This window comes from Penicillium cinerascens (genome assembly GCF_028974065.1).
Source record: "Penicillium cinerascens strain IBT 15544 chromosome Unknown contig_16_segment0_segment0, whole genome shotgun sequence".
Lineage (NCBI taxonomy): Eukaryota > Fungi > Ascomycota > Eurotiomycetes > Eurotiales > Aspergillaceae > Penicillium > Penicillium cinerascens.
Window position 1 is genome coordinate 1934474 of NW_026695286.1, and position 21465 is coordinate 1955938.

At 50.8% G+C, this 21465-nt stretch overlaps 12 protein-coding genes across 12 annotated transcripts; 7 read left to right on the top strand and 5 right to left on the bottom strand.

The window, feature by feature from the left end:
- Positions 1–348: 348 nt before the first annotated feature.
- On the bottom strand, positions 349–2168 carry N7498_000691 (putative amidase; the record flags this gene model as incomplete). The annotated part of the gene is made up of 2 exons (XM_058447754.1): positions 349–1807; positions 1861–2168. The coding sequence occupies 2 exons, from the start codon at positions 2166–2168 to the stop codon at positions 349–351; spliced, it is 1767 nt and encodes a 588-aa protein (XP_058313165.1).
- Positions 2169–3281: 1113 nt separating this feature from the next.
- On the top strand, positions 3282–4645 carry N7498_000692 (uncharacterized protein; the record flags this gene model as incomplete). Its single annotated transcript, XM_058447755.1, has 3 exons — positions 3282–3500; positions 3605–4113; positions 4162–4645. The coding sequence occupies 3 exons, from the start codon at positions 3282–3284 to the stop codon at positions 4643–4645; spliced, it is 1212 nt and encodes a 403-aa protein (XP_058313166.1).
- A 165-nt stretch (positions 4646–4810) lies between these two features.
- N7498_000693 (uncharacterized protein) lies at positions 4811–5189 on the top strand (the record flags this gene model as incomplete). Its single annotated transcript, XM_058447756.1, is given in 3 exon segments — positions 4811–4814; positions 4907–4980; positions 4998–5189. 3 exon segments carry the CDS (start codon positions 4811–4813, stop codon positions 5187–5189), a joined length of 270 nt encoding a protein of 89 aa, XP_058313167.1.
- A 3-nt stretch (positions 5190–5192) lies between these two features.
- On the top strand, positions 5193–5480 carry N7498_000694 (uncharacterized protein; the record flags this gene model as incomplete). Its single annotated transcript, XM_058447757.1, has 1 exon — positions 5193–5480. The coding sequence occupies one exon, from the start codon at positions 5193–5195 to the stop codon at positions 5478–5480; it is 288 nt and encodes a 95-aa protein (XP_058313168.1).
- A 637-nt stretch (positions 5481–6117) lies between these two features.
- Positions 6118–7352, top strand: sdh2 (succinate dehydrogenase iron-sulfur protein subunit SDH2). Its single transcript, XM_058447758.1, has 3 exons — positions 6118–6514; positions 6574–6725; positions 6779–7352. The coding sequence occupies exons 1-3, from the start codon at positions 6148–6150 to the stop codon at positions 7097–7099; spliced, it is 840 nt and encodes a 279-aa protein (XP_058313169.1). The 5' UTR covers positions 6118–6147; the 3' UTR covers positions 7100–7352.
- Positions 7353–8173: 821 nt separating this feature from the next.
- N7498_000696 (cytochrome P450) lies at positions 8174–10038 on the top strand (the record flags this gene model as incomplete). Its single annotated transcript, XM_058447759.1, has 5 exons — positions 8174–8387; positions 8464–9329; positions 9399–9509; positions 9580–9746; positions 9864–10038. 5 exons carry the CDS (start codon positions 8174–8176, stop codon positions 10036–10038), a joined length of 1533 nt encoding a protein of 510 aa, XP_058313170.1.
- A 710-nt stretch (positions 10039–10748) lies between these two features.
- On the top strand, positions 10749–12047 carry N7498_000697 (uncharacterized protein; the record flags this gene model as incomplete). Its single annotated transcript, XM_058447760.1, has 2 exons — positions 10749–10946; positions 11667–12047. The coding sequence occupies 2 exons, from the start codon at positions 10749–10751 to the stop codon at positions 12045–12047; spliced, it is 579 nt and encodes a 192-aa protein (XP_058313171.1).
- Positions 12048–14544: 2497 nt separating this feature from the next.
- On the top strand, positions 14545–15786 carry N7498_000698 (uncharacterized protein; the record flags this gene model as incomplete). The annotated part of the gene is made up of 1 exon (XM_058447761.1): positions 14545–15786. One exon carries the CDS (start codon positions 14545–14547, stop codon positions 15784–15786), a length of 1242 nt encoding a protein of 413 aa, XP_058313172.1.
- A 235-nt stretch (positions 15787–16021) lies between these two features.
- Positions 16022–16882, bottom strand: N7498_000699 (class II fructose-bisphosphate aldolase; the record flags this gene model as incomplete). Its single annotated transcript, XM_058447762.1, has 1 exon — positions 16022–16882. The coding sequence occupies one exon, from the start codon at positions 16880–16882 to the stop codon at positions 16022–16024; it is 861 nt and encodes a 286-aa protein (XP_058313173.1).
- A 431-nt stretch (positions 16883–17313) lies between these two features.
- Positions 17314–18727, bottom strand: N7498_000700 (NAD(P)-dependent oxidoreductase; the record flags this gene model as incomplete). Its single annotated transcript, XM_058447763.1, has 3 exons — positions 17314–17865; positions 17924–18417; positions 18472–18727. The coding sequence occupies 3 exons, from the start codon at positions 18725–18727 to the stop codon at positions 17314–17316; spliced, it is 1302 nt and encodes a 433-aa protein (XP_058313174.1).
- A 571-nt stretch (positions 18728–19298) lies between these two features.
- Positions 19299–20207, bottom strand: N7498_000701 (uncharacterized protein; the record flags this gene model as incomplete). Its single annotated transcript, XM_058447764.1, has 1 exon — positions 19299–20207. The coding sequence occupies one exon, from the start codon at positions 20205–20207 to the stop codon at positions 19299–19301; it is 909 nt and encodes a 302-aa protein (XP_058313175.1).
- A 409-nt stretch (positions 20208–20616) lies between these two features.
- On the bottom strand, positions 20617–21297 carry N7498_000702 (uncharacterized protein; the record flags this gene model as incomplete). Its single annotated transcript, XM_058447765.1, has 1 exon — positions 20617–21297. The coding sequence occupies one exon, from the start codon at positions 21295–21297 to the stop codon at positions 20617–20619; it is 681 nt and encodes a 226-aa protein (XP_058313176.1).
- Positions 21298–21465: the final 168 nt, after the last annotated feature.

The following is a 21465-nucleotide window of genomic DNA, read 5'->3' on the forward strand; positions in this document are numbered from 1 at the left end:
ATAGTGAGGTGTCGAAATTTCTAGACTTGAATTCTCGTCAGCCTCCACAGCTTCCGCGGCAGAGTGCCTTTTCTGGCCCTTTCCTCCGATTTCGGCCTCGGCCACCCAGTGTGGCAAGTTGATATTCGGTATAGCGTGATCTGATATAGTGCTCAGTATCCGTTTATTGCTGTGGAACCGATAGCAGACAAGAAAAACAAATGACAAGGACGATGGCATGATGCGAATGCTCACAATAGGTATAATCTATTAGTAACATCCCATGGAATGGCTCTATCTATTTTATGATGCATGTTGTACAGCTAGATACAAACCGCCGCCATTTTTTAGCGCACCTCTCGGCCCATTTTACATGATCACGGGCAGGTTGCGCTCCAGGTAGCCACGCCACTCAGGAAGAGTACGTTGCCACTTGGTACCGGAGGTCTTCTGGAGGTCCTCGATAGCGCTGGCGTACTTGATGAGGGTGGGCTCGGAGAAGGCAGTGTTCATGATCGCGAGGCCGTACGGCATGCCAGACACATCATTGGTACCGGCCGGTACGGTGACAACGGGGTAGCCGGCCTGGGCAGCGCTCTGGATGCTCTGAGCAACATCCGGAGGCACGAGGAGGCCGTCCAGAGTGCGGTTCTTGTACTTCAGAGCGGCGTCAATGCCTTCCTCGCGAGTAGTCCGCTGGCAGAACTCCAGAGCTGAGAAGTAGGTCTCGTTCATGATGCCCTTGCTCTCCATGGAGGCAATGAGGCCGTCCTGGCCGGAGCCGAAGGCAGGGTGGATGCCGGGGAGACCACCCTCCGAACCGAAGTTGTCGATGTTGTACTGCACAAGATCTTCGACGGTCTTGATGTTGGTGTTGTTGACCTCGGCGAGGTAGTCGCGCAGGTTGTTATAGAAGTCAACCTTGATGTAGGAGTACTCCGATTCGTTGGTGTAACCGCGAGTGGTGCCATAATCCCAGTTCCATCCATCGGGAGAGACAATTGTCTTGTAGTGAGGAAGCTCGGTGCCGTTGACGATGGTAGCACCGGCAGACTTGATCAAGGTCAGAAGCTCCTGCAGCTGAGCAATCTGGTCGGCGTCACCAAGAGCCCAGAAAGACTCCCAGGGCAGACCGAACACGGCACCCTTGAGAGCGTCCTTGTTGGTGAGGAACTGGGCGTAACCACCTTTGGGGGTGTAACCCTCCTGAGCAAGGGTGTAGTTATCGCGGGGATCCACGCCGTAGATGGCATCAAGGGTGTAAACGGCATCGCGGACGGTCTTGCCGAAGGTGCCAATGGTGTCCTGGTGCAGAGACTCGGGGATGACGCCGGAACGAGAGGTCAGACCAACAGTAGGCTTGATTCCAACGATAGCATTTCTCTGGGCAGGGTTGATAACGCTGCCGTCGGTCTCGGTACCGATGGCAATGGGGATCAGGTTAGCACCGACGGCAACACCGGGACCAGTGCTGCTACCACCGGGGTTAACGGTGAAGTTGTAGGCACTGCGGCACTGACCGCCACGGCCGCTGAAGCCCTCGGAGTAGTTGTTCGAGCGCATGTCGGCCCACTCACTCAAAGCACCCTTGCCTAGGAGCAAAGCTCCGGCCTTACGAAGACCGTGCACGACGTGAGAATCGCGGGGCACAACGTTACCCAGCAAAGCCCAGCAGCCGGCAGTGGTCTCCATGCGGTCCTTGCTGGCAATATTGTCCTTGACAATGAAAGGAATACCATGGAGAGGACCACGAACCTTACCCTGAGCACGCTCCTCATCCAGCTTCTGGGCAATAGTGAAAGCATCCGGGTTGAATTGCAGGATGGCACTAAAAATCTGTCAGCAGTCGAACAGTACGATCTTGGTCCATTTGGAACTTACTTGAGGTAAGGCTGGGTCTGGTGGATGCGGTCAAGGTAGCATTCCAACAGCTTAACGCTGTTCAAAGATCCATTGCTCAAGCGCTCCTGAATCTCATCGACACTGGCCTCCTCCAGCTTGAAACCGTGGCAGTCACGCATGGGGAACAACGAGGCGCCAGGGGCGCCCAGGCGAGGGAAGTCAAAGGCATAGGGATCGTTGAGGACCTGGGAAGCAACGAGAGTATCGACTTCCTGGCCATGGCCAGAGGCAATGGCCGAACCGACCAGCGCCAAGCCACTCACGATGGTCTGCAACAAGGGCGACATGATGTGAAACCGAGATCAAAATGAACCCCACCAAAAAACCATGTGGCAGAGACGATCTTCCAGGGAAAGCCGGATATCATATACCTTCGTCTGAGACAAAGTATGGGGCTACGGGGACATAAACACCCCTGACTAAGCCAGGAATTTGCAGGTCCACAATCGCCGAAATCGCAGACAAAACGCCAACAGTAGCAGTATGTGAACGTGAGCGAAACACTCACGAGGCTACCGTATAACGCACTTGTCAAAACGGCCCGCAAACGTCTTTCTACCTTTCAGAAGCTTCATTCAGCACCTGTGGGAGCGAATTTTCGACTCCGAGCCATTATCAATCGAACGACTAGCGCGATCAGAAGGGCGAAAAATTTAACCTCCTGCCTAAAGAGCGCAATGAATCCTTCAGGATCTGCAGGGCTCGTGTAGTGCATGGGGCCGGATCTCGCCCGGTTTTCCACGATCGGTTAGCATCGATCTGGACCCACCACTGCACGTTGAGTGGCCCATCCCGGCCCGTTAACCCTCGAGGTCCTTTATCTCGCGACGTTGGTAACACGAGCGGGTCCACAATTACGCATTGGAAATGATTGATAGGCTATGTAGCTTGATGGAGCTGCTCTATATACGAATTGCCAAGATATTTACAAACTTTCGACCACAGCGAGGTCACTGAGAAAGCATCGTACCATGTCTGAATAGACTGTATTCGTCATCTTTCACTCTGGAACGATGTTATCAAGACCCGTTGAATTGCTGCCGACAGATCTTTGATTCGGAATCATGAAACATCGCCTCAGCATATGAGAGGATTCCCGTATTTGCACCCATTGAGTTTCAGTACGAAAAGTCAATATGGACTCCACTGTTTCGTTCACCATCTTGGGACCGGGTGATTGTCGGCGGTACACGATTCCCGTTGGCTGCGCGAATGGATATGACTTGGATTTATTGAACATCCTGACCCGCTTCTGCGTCCGCTTTCTTTCTCGGAATATTGTTCTCGCCCGTTGTTCGTTCGTTATAGCCAAAGTTTCTCGTTTTGCGTCCGTTGTGTGAATTTTGACCAGACTTGCCATGTTTCCTTGAGTATCATTCCTTTCTTTCAATTGACCTGCTATGACGATTCCCGACGATATCCTCGCTGCAAAGGCAGCGCGGAGAATTCCCGGCGATGTCTCCCTGTCGTACCTTGCTCAGTCGCGCGATCATTCGGCCATTGTGGGCATTGTGTTTCTGGTCTGTTTGACGGGCGTGGTGATGATCATTCGTCTCTATGCACGGTTATTCCTTGTCAAAAAGATTGGCATTGATGATGCATTGGCGACCTTGACAATGGTATGTCCCGATAAATTCCTCCGAGCTGAATAAACAGCTATATGCTATAAAACTTGGAAGACATCTCTAAACCCGGGATCAAGCTAATCATAGCCAAACAATAGCTGATCTACATCGCATTCGTTGCCCTGTCCATCGTCCTCATCGACCTCGGAAGCGGCCGCCACATTGAATACATCCAATACGTCCTATCTATGACAACTGTGCGCGAAACTGAAGTCCTCGATTTCGTCGCACACGTTCTCTATACAACAGCCCTTTTCTTTTGTCGACTTTCCGGTCTCGCCTTTTACTTCCGGCTCACAGCACGCGCCGGCAAACTCCACATTGCCATCCTAACAGCTGCGCCGTTCCTCCTTGCCGCCTACCTCCCGCAGCTTTTCCTTTTGATCTTCCACTGCAAACCTGTTACCGGTCTGTGGCCATATGAATGGCTGAGTGAACCCATTACCTATACGTGTCTTCCGTGGGGCTTGGTCTATTCCGTCAACTCGGGGCTTTCTCTTGCTTGTGACGTGATGATGTTCATCATCCCCGCCATCCTCATCAGGCAGCTTCACGTCTCTATGGAAAAGAAGATCAAACTCTCGCTGGTCATGTTCCCCGGTGTATTGTAAGTCTGAATTTCCCCCTCCCTCAGGGCCAAACTAACACCCAAAAGCGTGATCATCATCTCCGCCGTCCGCGTCTGGCTCGTCATACGAGGCCAATGGGCCTCCGACGGCAGCTGGGCCTACAATCCAATGCTATGCATCGAAAACGCCGAGATCGCAGGAACCTTGATCGCACTCTCCGTCCCCGCCCTGAAACCCGTCTTTGGAAACCTCTTCTCTCACCTGACAGAGTACACCTCTAGCCATACGCGATCGCGATCTGCAGGTAGATTGCGCAGCCATTCCAACCCGGTGAGCGCTTTGGGCTCGAATGCTCGCGACGACAAGCGGCTGTTAAACTGGTCTAAGCGCGGCCATGATGATTACGAGATGATGCCTTCTGAGGTCTCTGTGACGAGAGATGCGAATGGGTCGATTGTTTCGTCTACGGTGCCTGGTATTAAGGTGACAAATGAGGTTAATATTACAAGGGTGGATGGGAGGACGCCTTCGCTGGAGAGCTTGTCGCGGCCTTCTTCGCGGGCTGCTTAGGGTGTTGCTACGATAGATACATCAGAATTTAATAAATAATAGTCTTCAGAGCGTTATAAGATGATGACGTCGTGGAGATTGTTGGTGGCACTTATGTCAAGTCCAGCCAGATTTAGCTGATGAATTTCCAAGTGTTTCGTGCAGTCTCTTCATCTCTTTACTTACATGGGTGCGGCACGTAGCACACGCAGGCAAACTCGGTCATCACAATCTGACATTATAATTTCAGTGTTGCTAATCCAGCTTAAACTTAATCTATAGCATTTAAGAATAAGGCTCCCCGTTTGGGATGGCTAGCAGCAGACTCATTTGCTGACCGAGGAGATGCTGCGACAGTAAACATGGGGTATAGCAACTGTTCAATACATCCGCCAGCAACCCTCATCACACCGGTACCAATTTCATATTCATTCGTGAAGACATATACACTGAGGCTTTCCCGGTCTTCATTGGAAAGTACCCGAGCATTTCCACCGTATATCTGCCACCCGATGGGCCCATAGCCTTCACTTTGCATGCAGAGCTAGGAGAGGCAACGGCTTGACTGATGATCTTCGGTGGTCATGACAAGGAAATAGTTCTCCTGGCTGCAAAGGAGACTGCCGAGATCGCGGGTGTCATCAACGAGACCACGGGCCGAGAGGTACAGGTCAAGCTCATTTCTCCTGACCCATTCATGCAATTGAAGGGCATCAAGGACGAAGGAGGGAAACCGGAGGCATTCTCTCACAACTTTTTTACATGCTACGAGGCAATTGCCCGGGGTAATGCCGGGACGGTTGATCTGCTCACGGCCGAGGTGCTGGGCAAGGAGCCGGTGACGTCCCGGGGATGATCCGGGGATTTTTGAAGGGGAAATGGAGACTATGAGTGGCACCAGAGCTATAACTATCAATCGCGATTAGTTATCAGCATCTGTTAATAGCGGGTGTTTCAGTTGTTGCATGTGAGTGCGGTGTAAGGTGTCAACAACACCGAGGCCACTGGGTCGGCGCAGCGGAGCCGTGGTCTCGGCAACCGATTCGGAAGTGGGTGCCTTGCAGCCTGAGGCGAACATCGCCATTGTTGGTCTATCGTCAAATTTGGGCGTGGTGTGATCATGTTAGATTTGACAATCCAATATTAAATGTACGTCTGATGTTTTTAGTACCACACCCTCCGTTTATAGTGAACTTTGGGGACAGCACCGGCCTTTGAACGGCACTCGACCGTCTGAGGCAAACCGTGTCCGCCCGATGCTGACAATCGGAGCCGAATTAACACGGCGGTGATTGGTGGGTAGCCCCTGACTCAGCACGTTGCCGACGCTCAAACCCGAGGTTACCAAGTGAAGTTGCTCCTTGACTTCATTTTGTCGCCATCTGTGCTTGTGGTGCTCCGGCTTGTTTTGACCGTCTCTCTACCTTTTGGTCCATCTCCTCTCTCATACCTTGCTGTCCGTACAGCCTTCACCTCAATTTTGTCGTCAGCCCCGGATTTTTTAAATTCGCCTTTAATACACCATGGCCTCCCTCCGCTCCACGTCGCGATTGTTCGCTGCGTCGCGGCCCCTGTTCCGCCCCGCCACCTTTGCTCGCTCCTATGCGACTGTCGAGTCGACTCCCAAGAATGTCGACCCCATCCCCTCCGAGAACCCCAACATGAAGACTTTCAAGGTCTACCGCTGGAACCCGGACAAGCCGAGCGAGAAGCCCAACATGGAGAGCTACCAGCTGGACCTCAACAAGACCGGTCCCATGATGCTGGACGCTCTTATCCGGATAAAGAACGAGATTGACCCGACCCTGACCTTCCGCCGATCCTGCCGTGAGGGTATTTGCGGTTCCTGCGCCATGAACATTGACGGTGTCAACACCCTGGCCTGCTTGTGTATGTTCCCTCACCATTCCGCAAAATGCACCTCCGAGCATTGTACTGACTCGGTCCAGGCCGTATCCCCACCGACACCGCCAAGGAGTCTCGCATCTACCCCCTGCCTCACACCTACGTCGTCAAGGACCTCGTTCCCGATTTGACCCTCTTCTACAAGCAATACAAGTCGATCAAGCCCTACCTCCAGCGTGATACCCCCACAGAAGACGTGAGTCCCTCTGCCATGTTTAATACATATGCGCCCAGTCTAACACCTTTTAGGGTCTTGAAAACCGCCAAAGTCCCGAGGACCGCAAGAAGCTCGACGGCCTGTACGAGTGCATTCTCTGCGCCTGCTGCTCCACCTCCTGCCCTTCATACTGGTGGAACAGCGAGGAGTACCTGGGCCCCGCTATTCTCCTCCAGTCGTACCGCTGGTTGGCTGACTCGCGTGATGAGCGCACCGCCGAGCGCAAGGCCGCTCTCGACAACAGCATGAGCGTCTACCGCTGCCACACCATTCTCAACTGCACACGGACCTGCCCCAAGGGTCTGAACCCCGGTCTCGCCATCGCCGAGACCAAGAAGATGCTGGCCGCATAAACGGGGATATAAAAACGGAGTTGGGATCTTTTTTTCCTTTCCAATGTCTTGCCAGCCGCTTTTCTTCTGTTTTTTTAACTTTACTTTTTTTTTCCGACCCTATCACGGATGTTTTCATAGGTGTAAATTGTGGACATTTGTTTCTTTACAGGAATGTACTGGTGGTCCAATTGATTGAAATATTCAAACTGGAATCTAAAACTTATTCGGCTATATGCCTCGCTATTAGGGGAGAATTGTCTCCATCTTCCATGCCAGGTGGCATATGTTGGAGTTCCCAAGGCTCTTCTATAAATCGTTTGATCATCCCTTGATCATATTGACCGAACTCACTTGAACCACCCCAAAACCTTCACCAAGTGTGCGGACATTAGAATATGCGGATCAAAACTCGGTTATTTGTTTTCCCCAACTCGACTCGATCACCCAAAATGGTCCGTTCACGCTTACATCATCGGTCATTAGCGCAGCCCCGACTAATACAATGTACGGCAATATCTCACGATAGTCCATGACACCGATGTCCTTGGTTGGTATTTGCTTTTTCTACGCACTGAGTTTCCAAGTCGCCCATAAACCGCCAACCAACAACCACGGGGCTGCACGATCATTTGACACGGGATAAGCACGGACGTGCTTGTCTGTGGATCGGATCTGATGCATGCTGTACATTGTCCTTAGTTATCACGTCCTCGGACCATGGGTGGCATCCAACAAACCCCCCGGGGCCCCATCCGGGGAAAAATTCCACTGGTGTAGCGAGCGTCGTTAAGAGGTGGCTTCGGGACCTCTGTCCGAGCGCGGTTGGCGCCATGCGGGAGAGCTGGTGGGAAACATTATAGTTCCTGGTTCTATAGCATGTCAGCCCTGGCAATACCATTCAACCCATTCAAGGAGGAGCTTCGGCCGCGGTTTTGAGAACCCCGGTCCCCAGCTGCCCTTTTCTCAAATAGTGCGTTGCTTGCCCCTCTCGTCTCTTGTTTTTCTCGTGTTTTCTTTTTCTTAATTACTCCATTATCGTGATATGAGCTCGATCTGACCCTCCGGATTCCCGCGCTGTATCCTATCCTTAAAATGGAATCTATTCTACTTTACGCTGCTCTGGCAGTCCTGACACTCTTCGTGTTCTTCGGCCTGCGTGTAGTAATCTATCGTTTGTGCGCTCATCCGTTGGCCGGATTCCCCGGACCCAAGCTCGCCGCCGCTACTTTCCTCTACGAGTTCTACTACGATGTCGTCAAGAGTGGCATGTATATCTGGGAAGTTGAGCGCATGCATGAGAAGTACGGTGAGCATACCCATTGCTTCACCAGGAGCCCGGTCCAAGCTCCTGGGTGCCAATACCTCTACTAACAATCCTTTAGGTCCCATAGTGCGCATCAGTCCCAGGGAACTCCACATCAAAGATCCCTACTACTACGAAGAGATCCACGCCCCAGGCTTCCGTAAACGTGCCAAAGATCCAAAGTACGCCATGGCCTTCGGCGCTCCCTACTCCCTCGTTGGAACCGTCAACCATGACCACCACCGTCTGCGTCGCAGCATCGTGGCCAACTACTTCTCCAAACGCTCCGTCATGGATCTCACCCCCATGATCAATGAAAAGGTCGACAAGCTAATCGCCCGCTTTGAAGACGCCTACCACCAGGATACAGTCCTCAATCTACTGATGGACTTTGCTGCCCTGACTACTGACGTGATCACGCACTATTGCTACGGCTGGAGCTATGGATATTTGGATGACACGAAGAGCGCGAGTAGCAATGACCTCGTCGATGCTGTGAATGGACTGATGTGCATGTTTCACATCAATCGCTTCTTCCCGATTCTCATCACTATCCTCCGTGCAGCCCCGCCAGCCTTGGTGGGTTGGTTGCAGCCCAGTATGGCGGACTTGTTTAGTTTCAAGGCTAAACTTCGTCAGCAGGCTAGTGAGACTCTACAGAAGAGGCAGACGGATATGGACTTCAAGGAAATGGGTTCTATCTTCGATGCTCTGGTTAGTCCTCACGTTCCGCCCGAGGAAAAAACCTTGAATCGTTTGGAGGATGAGTCCGCTTTGTTACTGGGTGCTGGCACGGAGACTACTGCACGCGCTATATCTATGTCTATGTTCCATCTCATTAACAACAAGGACATCGCAACCAAGTTGCGCGAGGAGCTGCGGACTATTCTGGAGACGCCTACCTCGAAGGCCTCGTGGACTCAACTTGAGCAGCTCCCTTATCTCGTAAGTTTCAATGATGCTATCGATTTTCTTATCGGGGAAACCAACTCCTAATATTAGCTCGAATCGTAGACGGGAGTTGTCAACGAGGGCCTTCGCTTGAGTCACGGCATGACCGCACGTCTAGCTCGCGTTTCGCCCAACGAGCCAATGCTCTACAAGAATTGGGTCATCCCAGCGGGTGTAATTATACATTTCTTCCCGATTGCTACTACAAGTATCGTTCGATGTTTGCAATACTAACTCGCTCCAGACTCCGATCAGCCAGTCAAACTACTTTGTGCACATGGACTCGACCTTGTTCCCCGAGCCAGAGAAATTCGACCCAGAACGATGGGTCCGCGCCGCAGAAAACGGCGAGTACCTCAGTCGATTCATCGTCGCGTTCACCAAGGGAAGCAGACAATGTCTGGGAATGAAGTGAGTGTGCATTTCTTGTCCAAGTTGAATGTTTACCTTGTGGGTTGAGGCTTTGTTAACAAACCCGAGATGTCTTTTCGCATTTGATGATTAAATTCTTGTACTAACGGATACGAGCCTCGCCTACGCCGAGATTTACATGTGCCTGGCCCACATCATGCGTCGCTTCGATTTCGTTCTTCACGAGACCACGATTGATAACATCGCTGTCTACCGGGAGCTGGGAATCGGCTACCCGAAAGAAGGCTGCTTCAATGTCAAGGCCAAGGTCGAGGCCATTGTGAAGGAATGACCCGTGGTAATCTTTTCTCTCTGATCAAGTCTGAAAGGAGGTTCTTAGCTATCTGGACTCGGATTCATGTGGGAATATGGAGTGCGTATGTGATGAGATACCCGGCACGTTTCTATTTGCGATTTGAATTTTCAATTCGATTATTCCACTTTCTACATACGCACAGAATGCCCAAGTGGAGAGGAACATGGTATGTTCAGGGTGGTTAGGAGCGTAGAGTTCAGCCGCCCGCTTCTGGAATGTGAGTTTACCCCACCTCTCAACCTCAGTAAACACTGCTCCCCTTGTCAGCAGTACGCGTCATCAAGGTGTCACTTTATCGAGGATGGGTTACAAGTTGTTGGATGTGGGTGACGCGATGTCATTCTGTGGGACGAATTCGCTATTCAAGCGACGAAATCGGCATCAGCCGCGCTGTTGCGTCCAAAGGCCGGTCCAAAAAAATCGCACGAGTCAACCTCCAAGAGCGCAATTCAAACCTGCGTGACGGATATCTTTTCATTGCGATACAAGTAAGCCCTAAGCACTGAGTCCGTCGGCCAAGGAGCAGCTTGTCTCCGGATATCACATTGTATAGCGGACCCCACCATGGAAATCGGTGATCACGCTACTCCTCGATGACAGCCTGTAGCACGATAGTGGCTGTATTAGCCTTCCGGGAACACGTTTCGCCTCGCAGCGCAAGCCGGTCGATCCCGTTGAGGGTACCCATGTACGAGACCGACTGCGCTCGTGTCCTTCTGACGGCCGTGCTTGGAGAGGAGGATACCGCGGGATTACCGTCCACTGTAGTGCTTCTCTGGACCCATAAACTATCGCGGCTGGTTGCGGGCAACGATGTCCGGAACGCAACGGCTTCGATCAGCCAGGATGTGAATCCCACCGCTCGTCGCCGTGACTCACATGCGGTGAGTAGATGGCTCCGTTTCACTGCCCGACAGCACCTAAGGAAGACTGCTTTGGGGTCACTGCCCCATCACCGCATTCCCCATTTGTCATCCGCTGGGGATGACCACAAGCACGTTTCTCTGTTCTGCCCAAGCTGCGTAGGAGAATGTAAGGGCCACAGAACACCCTGCTTGTCGGCCCCCAGCCCCCGCTCCTTCCCCCTGCCTCGAGGGCCTCAGGTGGACCGGGATCAGATCCTGCGCCGCAGTGACTGCGCCATCACCTGCGCAGCCCCGGGGTAGTTTCGCGTACGTGGCCGCCAATTGTCGTCCCCTCCATTTTCGCATTTTGTGCCTTTCTTTGACCTTTAATCCCTTCGTAGTGCCGTTATAAAGTGATAGTGCCTGAGATTTGGTGTGCTGTAAGCACATCCTTTTCAAAAACTAGAAGCTTTTTTCTCCGCTGCATACCCGAGGACGCTAGTATTTCGCCTAGCGAGTGTAACCCTACGCATCGACGCCACCTAGAAATCAATAGAGCTAAACTAAGCCGAGAGGCTACGAGGCAGACAACAAACTTTGAATATAAAAAGCACCAGGACTGCTGTGGACTTCTTACTAAACCTTATCTTTTTGAATCAACGTGATATATCTTTTATCATTTGTATCATCCTCTTCCTCCTTGCGATGGCTTGTCGTGCACTTGTATACAAAAAAACAAGTGTGATACTGTCTCCAAAGCCTCAAAATCCTGCCAACCCTACATTCCTTGACCCTACCACCAACACTGAGTTCAACAAGTATGCCATTGATACTGGAGATGCAAGTGAAGCTGAGATGATTGCTATCGAATACATTTGCAGCTATAACCCTGACGAGGATGGTGAAACGTGGCTAGTTAGCGAGGAGGGCAACCCCGTTATAAAATTGACTAGCGACTATTTCGACAACTTCGGTGGAATCTCAGAGAAGATTCCAAGCACCGAAACTTATTCCTTTAGCCCAGAATATTTTCAGGCTAAGCTATCACTTGTTCGTGCGGATCCTCTACTTCAGAAAGAAGCTCAAAAATGGTCAGATGATGTTAAGGCTGCTCGGCTGGCGCAACTCTCTACGCATTGAGCGAACGCTCTTGATAGGAGCGTTAACTTTAGAGTGGCTCGTCTCGATGTAAGTCTACACAGACTTGTCGCAATATAGGAGGCTGTCGATATCTTGCTTGTTTAAATTTTGTCTATTATTACGCAATACTTCCAGATGGCTATTGGCATTAGAGAGTCATGCAGTTGCCAGTATTGGTGTCTACCTTGGGCCATTGATTATATGTAACTACGAAGTGGCCGCGTGTCTTGATAGATCAGTCATTTTCTATCAGGCAATACACTCTCCGTTAGGGTTGGCCTTCTCTTTTGCTTTTTTGCCAATAGTGTAACCGCCGTGTTCCTGGACTAAAACAAGTCAAGGGTGGAAGGCACGCAATCAGCTGACAGCGCATTATGTCGACTTTATGTCTGGACCATTCGAGGAATCAGTACGTCCTAACTTACCTGATGGCTCTGTAGTCACCATTCTTATCTTCCTAAGGGACCTTGTACTGATGGGGCTGGTTGCCAATTTTTGGGACTGTTTTATATCCATGCGATGAGGTTAGGCGCAGCCCAGTACGTGGCCCACCTACGATGGACGATTGAAAGTTTCGGTTGAAAGTTTCGGCTTTGTCATGGAGCAGGATCGTGTCGTTAGATAAGGTGGAAATAAACAGTCCGGCATCATCTGGCGTCACCGACGAGTGATCAATCAAGGATTGAAGACAGTTAGTGGTGCGGGCGGTCGGGTTCTCACGCTTGGCGGTCAGATCACCCGTCTAAAAGTTGCCATCGGTCGCCGGGTCTACTTATTCATATTTTTACACCTTGAGAAGTTGCCGGTAATCCGTTCAAATACCTTCCTAGAAGCGAGGTGAAGAATGTAACTCTTCTCTCCTCCTCAAATACTTAACATTTTTCAACAAGTACATTGAGAGCATTTTCTACCATATGAACAAAGCACACTATGAAGTGACAATTATGATACATGAGCATAATGTTAAAAGAAAGACATTTCTAATCATGCAGTATGCCTAGGTAAACGAAAGAAGTATCCTTGGGGTAAATACATAAGCTTGGAAACTTCCAACATTCGAAGGCAGACTGCTAACACAAGTGGATATATATATGAGAAGATTCATTCCCTCCAGGATATCAAAATATTCTTCAAAATCAAACATGAGTTTCTTTATTCTATGAACTTCACAAGTGTTCTCTAATTAGAATTCCATATTCTAAAATGAGTTCTTACGGCAAAAAGTCCACTTGGTGTCCACGGGTAGTGTCAACCATGGTATAATCTTGGAAGTCAACTCAGTCCTATCGGCAAAGAGTGAACCACATATTCCCAAAGTCTGCCTGACAAAAATTAATCCATTTTCACATGATTAATAATTAGGCCAATCATTATATCCATACGCTTTATACGAATTCAATTATCTCGGGGCTTGAAGATCTACACACTCAAACTAACGCCGTTGTCTGCGGACTACTCAGGCAAGTGTCTTTGGTCCCAGGGCACTTGAAACACCATATCCGACCAGATTTGTAGATTCAATCTCAATCATCAGGCCAAAAAAGTTTGAAAGTGCTCCTGGCATGCATCAGACAGTCTGTCAACTTGAGATGGCCAAATCAAGGGTGGCCGGGTTGTTACACCCGATTGTACCTGGAGCAGAGCAAAAATGTGAAGCACTTTAGCTTGTCGATCAAAGCATAAAACCTTATGTTTGAGCACAGGACGCGTGAAAATTATTGGGGCAGCCAAAGCTCAAAATGTGATTGATGGCGGGTCCAACGCTCGGGTGTTCGATCCGCAAGGGATAGTTAGAGTTGCCAGTGGAATGGGCTACTGCGTTCCTGAATGCCCCTACATGGAATAAAATGTTTGGAGATGAGTAAGCTATCACCAAAGGGAGTAGAAAGGGTGTTACTCTCAAGGGACGTGAAAGGCACAACCGATTTCCAAGCCGCGTTTCATGAAACCCATAAATCATGCGATGAGCAGGATCCCCACGAGACACAAGTTTGAAACAGTAGTTTGACCTGCAGGGTTCATGCAGCCGCTAAAACCCAAGTCTAGCCAAGCTTTATGCGTCTTCCTATGTTGCAATTGAAAGATAAATTATGAGCAGACACCTTTGCGTGCTTTTACCCACAAAGCGATAAACGATGTTTAGAGCGCTTGTTCCAACCCCCGGCTTTACTAGGTATATTTGCCGGCGATCATTCCACAGGAGCCAACCGTGATTTGAGGACATAGTAAGGGAATCCAATTATGTGCCCTGGCTGTATCTCTTCCATACCACGGCCTAGGGCAAACCCCTTATGCTATGCAACCTCGTCATCCACTCCAGCGCTGATCCTCATCCGCGCGTGTGGCATGGAGGACGCGGTATTGACACCACAACAGAGTGTAGATCAATAACCCCAGTTTTCTCTACATAAAAAGCCTACACACCCCTTTACCCCGACGCCATTTCAAAGTCTGTTTCCGACCCGTTACTTTCATTTCCGACAGAGGCCAGTACACGATGCACACGGCGTATCTTTCTTTCGTGGTGTTCGCCATCGCCGCGGCTGCCGCACCCTCATTCCCCAAGTCCGACAGCGATCCTTTCTCTGGCACCTTTCCGTTCTTCCCTTCGGGCAGTTCCAGTCTTACCGAAGATGATGATGGCATGAGCAACCCGGTCCCGGCCTACTTGGCTGCCATGGACGCCGTCGAGTCTGCTCAGGCCGGTTCTTATAACACACCTCAGCCTACCAGCAATATCCCGCCCCAGTATATTGCTCCTCAGATGCAACAGGCTCCTCCGGCACCTAAGCCTCAGCCTCCTGTCCCCAAGGTCCAGACTAAGCCTAAGGTGGAGCAGAATGCTCCTTTGTCGGACCCTGTCGCCAACGACCCAGTGCCCAAGGACCCCATTCCTGCTATCCCGGCCGCTCCTGTGGCTCCAGCGCCCAAGCCCTCTCACAAGGCTAAGCCTAACTTTGCTTCTGCCGCAGTTGCTGAGGCTGTTCCTACGTCTGAGGCCGTTCCTACCTCTGAGGCTGCTCCTACCTCTGAGACTGTTCCTAATTCTGAGACTGTTCCTACTTCTGAGGCTGCTCCCGAGCCCACTCTCAAGGCTCCCGTTGCTGTGACACCTAAACCAGCTTCCCACATCGCCAACCCCTCTTCCAAGCCTGAGCCCGGGAGCCCTATGATTCCTTCCAAGGTTGCTTCCAGTTCCAAGGCTACTTCAAGCTCTAAGGCTCCTTCAAGCTCTAAGGCTCCTTCCAGTTCCAAGGCTACTTCAAGCTCTAAGGCTCCTTCAAGCTCTAAGGCTCCTTCCAGTTCCAAGGCTACTTCAAGCTCTAAGGCTCCTTCCAGTTCCAAGGCCAGTTTCAGGGCTCCTTCCAGTTCCAAGGCTACTTCAAGCTCTAAGGCTCCTTCAAGCTCTAAGGCTCCTTCCAGTTCCAAGACCAGTTTCAGGGCTCCCTCCAGTTCCAAGGATACATCGAGCTCCAACATTCGCCCGACCCCCACTTCGGCGATCAGTAGCTTCATTTCCAAGGCCTCTCCCAAGCCTACCCACCGCCCCACGCACTCTGTTGGTGTTCACGAGGGTCACCTCTCTTCCGTCGCCAAGCTCGACACTACTCCCTCGAGCTCTGCTACTCCCTCTGCCAGCGCCACTCCGTCCGGTCTCAGCTTCCTCGGTCTGGACAAGGTAGTTGAAGATGTGCCCATCCTTGGTTCCATGCTCGGCCCTCTCTTTGGTGGCGCCTGAATATTTCAGATCAGCCACAACTAGCATGTCGATCATCAATTGAGCATCTATATAGTACAGTATACTCAACAAGGGGTTGGGTTGGGAGCAATTGCTTTTTCTTTGGGCCTCATTGATATCCAAGAATCTTTTTAATTGAAACGGCGTTGGAGTTTGGACCATGTTATGAATCTATAATTGAATGTATCCAGCTTAAAGAGTCTCAAAAAATACAAGTGCCACATCAAATCCTTCTTCAAGGGTATCTTCCAGTAGAGTTCAGCCGATCCATGCACCCCTCCACGGCCTTCTGCATAGCATTCGTAGCCTCCTCCAGCAAAGTAGTAAGCGGAACCTTACCCGCCTTCTCCTGCTGCACCTTGATATACTCATTATTCAACACCTTGTTGATATTGATCTTCGATACGCCGCAATCAATGCACTTCTGGAAAATCTCCTTCGTAAAAGGATCAGCACCATGCAGCACAAGCCGCACCTTGCCTCCAATAGTCTCATTAATCGACTGCAGCCTCTCATACTCAAGCTGAATACCTCTCGGCCCGTACTCGCCATGCACGTTTCCAAAAGCAGGCGCCAACCAGTCAATCCCCGTATCAACAAACTCCTGACTCTCCTCGGGGGTCGTCAACAACCCCTCCAAATCAGCCGTATCAGCAACTCCGTCCTCTCCTCCCTCGATGCGCCCAGGCTCCGCTTCCGTGGCGATACCCCGCGCGTGGCAGTATTCCACCAGCTCGCGCGTCAGGGCAAGGTTCTCCGCCTTCTCGTAGTGCGACATGTCGACCATGATACTGTCGAAACCGCCTAGATCTGCGGCCCGCCGGATGATCTCGGGCGTTTGCGCGTGGTCCATGTGCACCGTTACAGGCACCGAGGCGTTGCGGGCGGCTTCCGCGGCAGCGTGCACGAGGATTCCGTCGGCGTAGTGCACGGCCCACGGGAAGAGGAGGATCATGGCGGGTGAGCGTTTGGCTTCGGCTGCGCGGACGGTGGCTAGGATGCCTTCCACGTTGTAGCAGCACATGGCGGGCACGCCGTAGTGGTTCTCGGCGGCATGGTCGAGGATGCGCAGGGCGCGGTTGTCTGTGAGTGACATTGTGGTTTTTTGGTGTTTAAAGAAGAGAGGGGTAATTGAAAGGTAGGATACTGTGGAGTTAAAGTCTTTTATTCCTCCTGGGCTGCTATGTAGGCGCTAGTTGTCTTGTCCGATTGTTGCGATCAGGTCGCATGTTGTCCGATTATTCGGAGATGGTCCGAGAGGGTCCAATGACGTCTAATTGACTTCCGGCGGAAGTTGATACCCGCGGGATAGGAATTCGCAGTCTCTCGGCCGTAAATTTGGAAATTGAGCTAAACTATTACCTTGTGGTCTTCTGCAGAGCATTGCGCGAATTAATCGTGGTGTCTAAGGACAGAATGGTTCAAAATGGTAACATCGAATTGAGAGTGGGTACGAGTAGACAGAGATTGAATTGATAGAAATCACGAATCAACAATGAAAATACGCAGGACTATTGGATTTATAAACTAGTTTCCAAATACTTTAATAACACTGGTGCTTCCCTCGGCACCGAATCCAGCCTTTTTCGCCAAGAACAAAACATTCATCGCGGCGTTGCCCAGATGCAACGGGCAATGCAAGTCCCGCGCCGTCTGCACAGCCTTCTCCAAGCGAGTAATTACATCGTTAACAGACTCTGAATTCTGACCAATGCGACCATCGATCATCTCCAGTCCCTTGGTCATGAATTGGCGACTTGCGCCGGCGGCATCGCTGACAAGAGTGAAGAATTGCTTCAGATCGACATTGAGATAACCAGCGAAAGCGATAGCTTCGGCGGCAGCAACGAGGTTGGTTAGCTGCATCAGGTCCAGGACGAGCTGTTGTGCCTCGGCGGTCTCCTCGGCAGACTTGGTGTTTGAGACCTTTGTGATTGCCGCGGGGTAGTACTGGCGGACCATAGAGGAGTCGTCGACTGCACCGTATCCTTGCAGCAGAGCAGACAGGTATACTTGCTCGGCTGTGGAGCACAGAGGAGTCGGGAACTGGTTCTGGCGGGCAGAGGTAGTGATGATACCCTATTTCATTCTCGTTAGCCATTCCGTCCTGTATCAAAAGCTTCTCTCTTTTACTTACCACATCCTTCAAGATAATAGTCAAAGCACTAGCACCGGGATGCCAATCCTCCTCCAGCATACGTTGCAGACGGTTCTCATGCATCCATGACCACGCGTCTGAAGACTTGATAGCCTCGGCAGTTTTCTTCGCATCCAAACCCAGCTGCGCAGCGAAACCCATTGCCTCACTAGCACCCAGAATGTGAATACCGGCCAAAACCTGGTGCACCATCTTCATATTGCTACCAGCACCAATTCCACCGGGTACTAAGTAAAGCTTGTTCGAATCGGACATGGCCTCGAGCAGGAACCGGCCGCTCTCCAGCGCAGCTTCTGGCGCGCCAGCCATGATAGACAATGTACCATCAGCAGCGCGCTTGGCGCCGCCGGAGACGGGGGCATCGATGAATTGGATATCGCCGCGACCACGCGACTGCAGCTCTGCGGCTACGGACTGAGCGTAGGAAGCTGGGACGGTGGAGCAGAGGAGCAGGGTTGCGTTTTTGGGAAGGACTATAATCGGGTTAGATCCATGTCTTTAAAAATGTTGAATTAACTAGAACTTACCAGAAACAATGCCGTCCTCGCCGAAAAGAACGGATTGCGCCTGGGGCGCTGATGCCACCATGCAGACATAGTACTGCTTCTCGCTGGCAGAGTCTTTCAGCGAGGACGCCGGGATACCACCAGCAGCCTCAAAGCGGTCGACCGAGGCGGGAAAGACATCGAAGCCGTGGACAGGGTATCCTTCCTTCACAAGATGGGTAGCCATGCCGAAGCCCATGGCTCCGAGGCCGACGAAGCCGACAGACGGTTTAGACATGATGAAGAGACGAATGAATGTACAGAGCTGGGGATATCGACAAGCAGAAAACCAGGAATAAGTATAACTTGGAGCACGGAATTTACAGCGAAACGTGGGGGTCGGAGGGGCTTATCTGGGGAAATGCGCGAGTGGGATGCTCGGGCCAAGTCCGACTCACCCGAGCTGGGCCTCGTCACTCCCCGAGCCGGCGCCATGGCTTCAGTTAACGTTTCGGCTAAATTGACTTGCTTCCTGGAGTATCTGCGAACGTGGATGATATTATCCGCTTGCACGGTTTGTAATGGAATGAGAAAATAGCATAGTAGTTTCAAGGAATCGGCTTCAATTGTTTTTTATCAAGAAATGTCTAAACGAGTGAACAAGGAACAGGAAAAACAATATCTCGGTCCAGCTATGGATAAGAAATCAACGATCAAGGTTCAAAACTAAACAAAATGGCTAACGCGGAAGTGGCACCGAAGACCGAGGTCGCAGGTCTCTCTTTTACCGAAGCAGCAGCAATGAGGCGATGCCGCGATTGTTCAGGACCGCCGCGTCAAAATGGCATCCCAGAATGTCCCTTTGTTGATTAAAAATGCTCGAAGGAAGCACTCGTATCCGAACCAGCTGAAAACGGAGAGCTCTCTGAATGACCTCGTTCATGATCAGCATTGAAGCTACCCTGGATGTTTAGAAGTGACAAATCGGGTAGGCTGGGGCTGCTCTCGGATCCAAATATGGAGCTTTCTCCCGAGTAATCTGTAATACTGCTCGAACTGCTCCCTGGCGTTTGGGTAGGCGGGCAAGCCAAGTCCACCCGAGGAGAGTACTCTGACGAGGAATACTCCCCGAACCTCATGCGATCAACTTTCGGCTTTCGGTATTGAATGCGTATATGTCTATGTCGCTGCGAATCGGAACATGGCTGAGACTCCGAATTGCAATCCCAAGGATCCGTATCTGTGCTCTTGTAAGTTATGGAAAGAGTGAAATCACCACTTTCAATGCTCAGAGATGAGGAGGCAGATCCACGGTGACTCATGCCTCTTCTTGGGCGGGGGCGGGAGGAGTCATGGGAGTTTGAATCGTGGCCGATATCTGTAGACACATCAAACTGCTCACTGGTACCGATGATAATATCAACACTGGGTGAGGAAGACTCAGCTCTGTCGCTGTTCGTGTCACGGTTCATGCGGACAGAAAATTCAAGAACGGGCCTGGCTGCGTCTAGGCCCTCGATAACGCGGTACTTATTGTCCAGCAAGGCGTCCATGTCGTTGCTGGTCATAGCCTCGCACCATTCGATATCGCACTGGGCACAGAGATCCTGTTTTGCTGTTTGGTTGATAATGTGTTTGATCTTGGTTCTGTCGCAAGACAGGACCTGGCCCGTAAAGGCAAGTGCACGAAGTTCGCTTGTGAATTCTAGACAACTGACCACAGTCCAGTTGGAGATGTGCCCGCAAAACGGGTAGTGGTGGTAGGTGTACTTACACATGGTGGAGATGGGGAGTGATGATGGTTCTGTTTTTTCGAATTCTCTGACAGTTTAAATAAGGGAGTTTATGATGTGATAAGAGCGCTATCAAGGGGTGTGAGAGACTCTTATCAAAGAAGATCTCAAATGCATTAGAAAGGGCCATTGTGTATGTTCTTTGGCATTCTTTTCATCTTTTGTGGATATGATGGGAACAATGACGGGCAGAACAACTTTCGACAGTGTCTCAGCCGGTTATATGAATATTTTGTTGTAATTTGATCAAATGGTATTGACAAACGTCTAAAAAGTACAGAGAGTATAGCAGGCTTAAACCTGCATTAACAAAGAATTCAGTCCAGTCGACAAGAAGAGAGGCGATTTCAAAAAAAAAAAAAAAAAAAAAAAAAAAAAGACAAAACTACCTATATCAGCCCTCCAGATCCATCAAATACTTCGTACCCGAATCTATCAACCACCAAGCCGCAGTCTCATGCATCCAACGCACCACCCTCTTCTCAAGCGGCATAGTCCTCATCTCATCGGCCCTTCGCCACATAATCGTCTCACTAGAAAAGACCAAATCCCCATCCCTCTCCTGGAAGCTAATAGCAAGCCTCCCATTAACAAACTCCATATTCTTCATCGTCATCTCAAACTCCACCTTATTCTTGCTGCGCGCAACGACACGATACATACCACAGACCAAATCTCCCTTATTAAAATCCAAGGTTGAGATTTGTGACGCCTTGAAGCTTCGTCGCTCCTCCGCAGTCTTGCAGACCATTCGCATCATCAGAGCCTGCGGGAAATGAGAAAAAACCGTCATATTGCGGCGAACCAGTTTGGTGAAGAGGACATCTGTCGGGATGCATGCGGGCAGCAGGTAGCGCGGGACTGGTTTTGAAGACCGGTCATAGAGTGCATGGTATTGGTCTGTGTATACAGTGTCGGGGATTGACTCGATTTCACATGGTTTGGGTGATTCCGCGAGCTTCCCGCAGTGCGATCGGTGCTGGACACGCGCGGATAGCTTTTGGTGGAAAATGTACAAGTAGATGGCTGAAGAGCCGGTGATGACGGCTGTTGCCGTAAAGATGAACCTGAACATGGTGAGGGATGTTCTTGAATTGCTTCCTCTTTTTTCTTTGCGGGAAGTACACGGAGGTCGTTCGCGGTCGGATACAATTGGGCGGGTGAATGACCGCATCATCGGACCTGCAGCCAAACCCAAATACGAGGCTCGTCTCGGCATCTCATTTGCTGCTTCGAGCTTAAT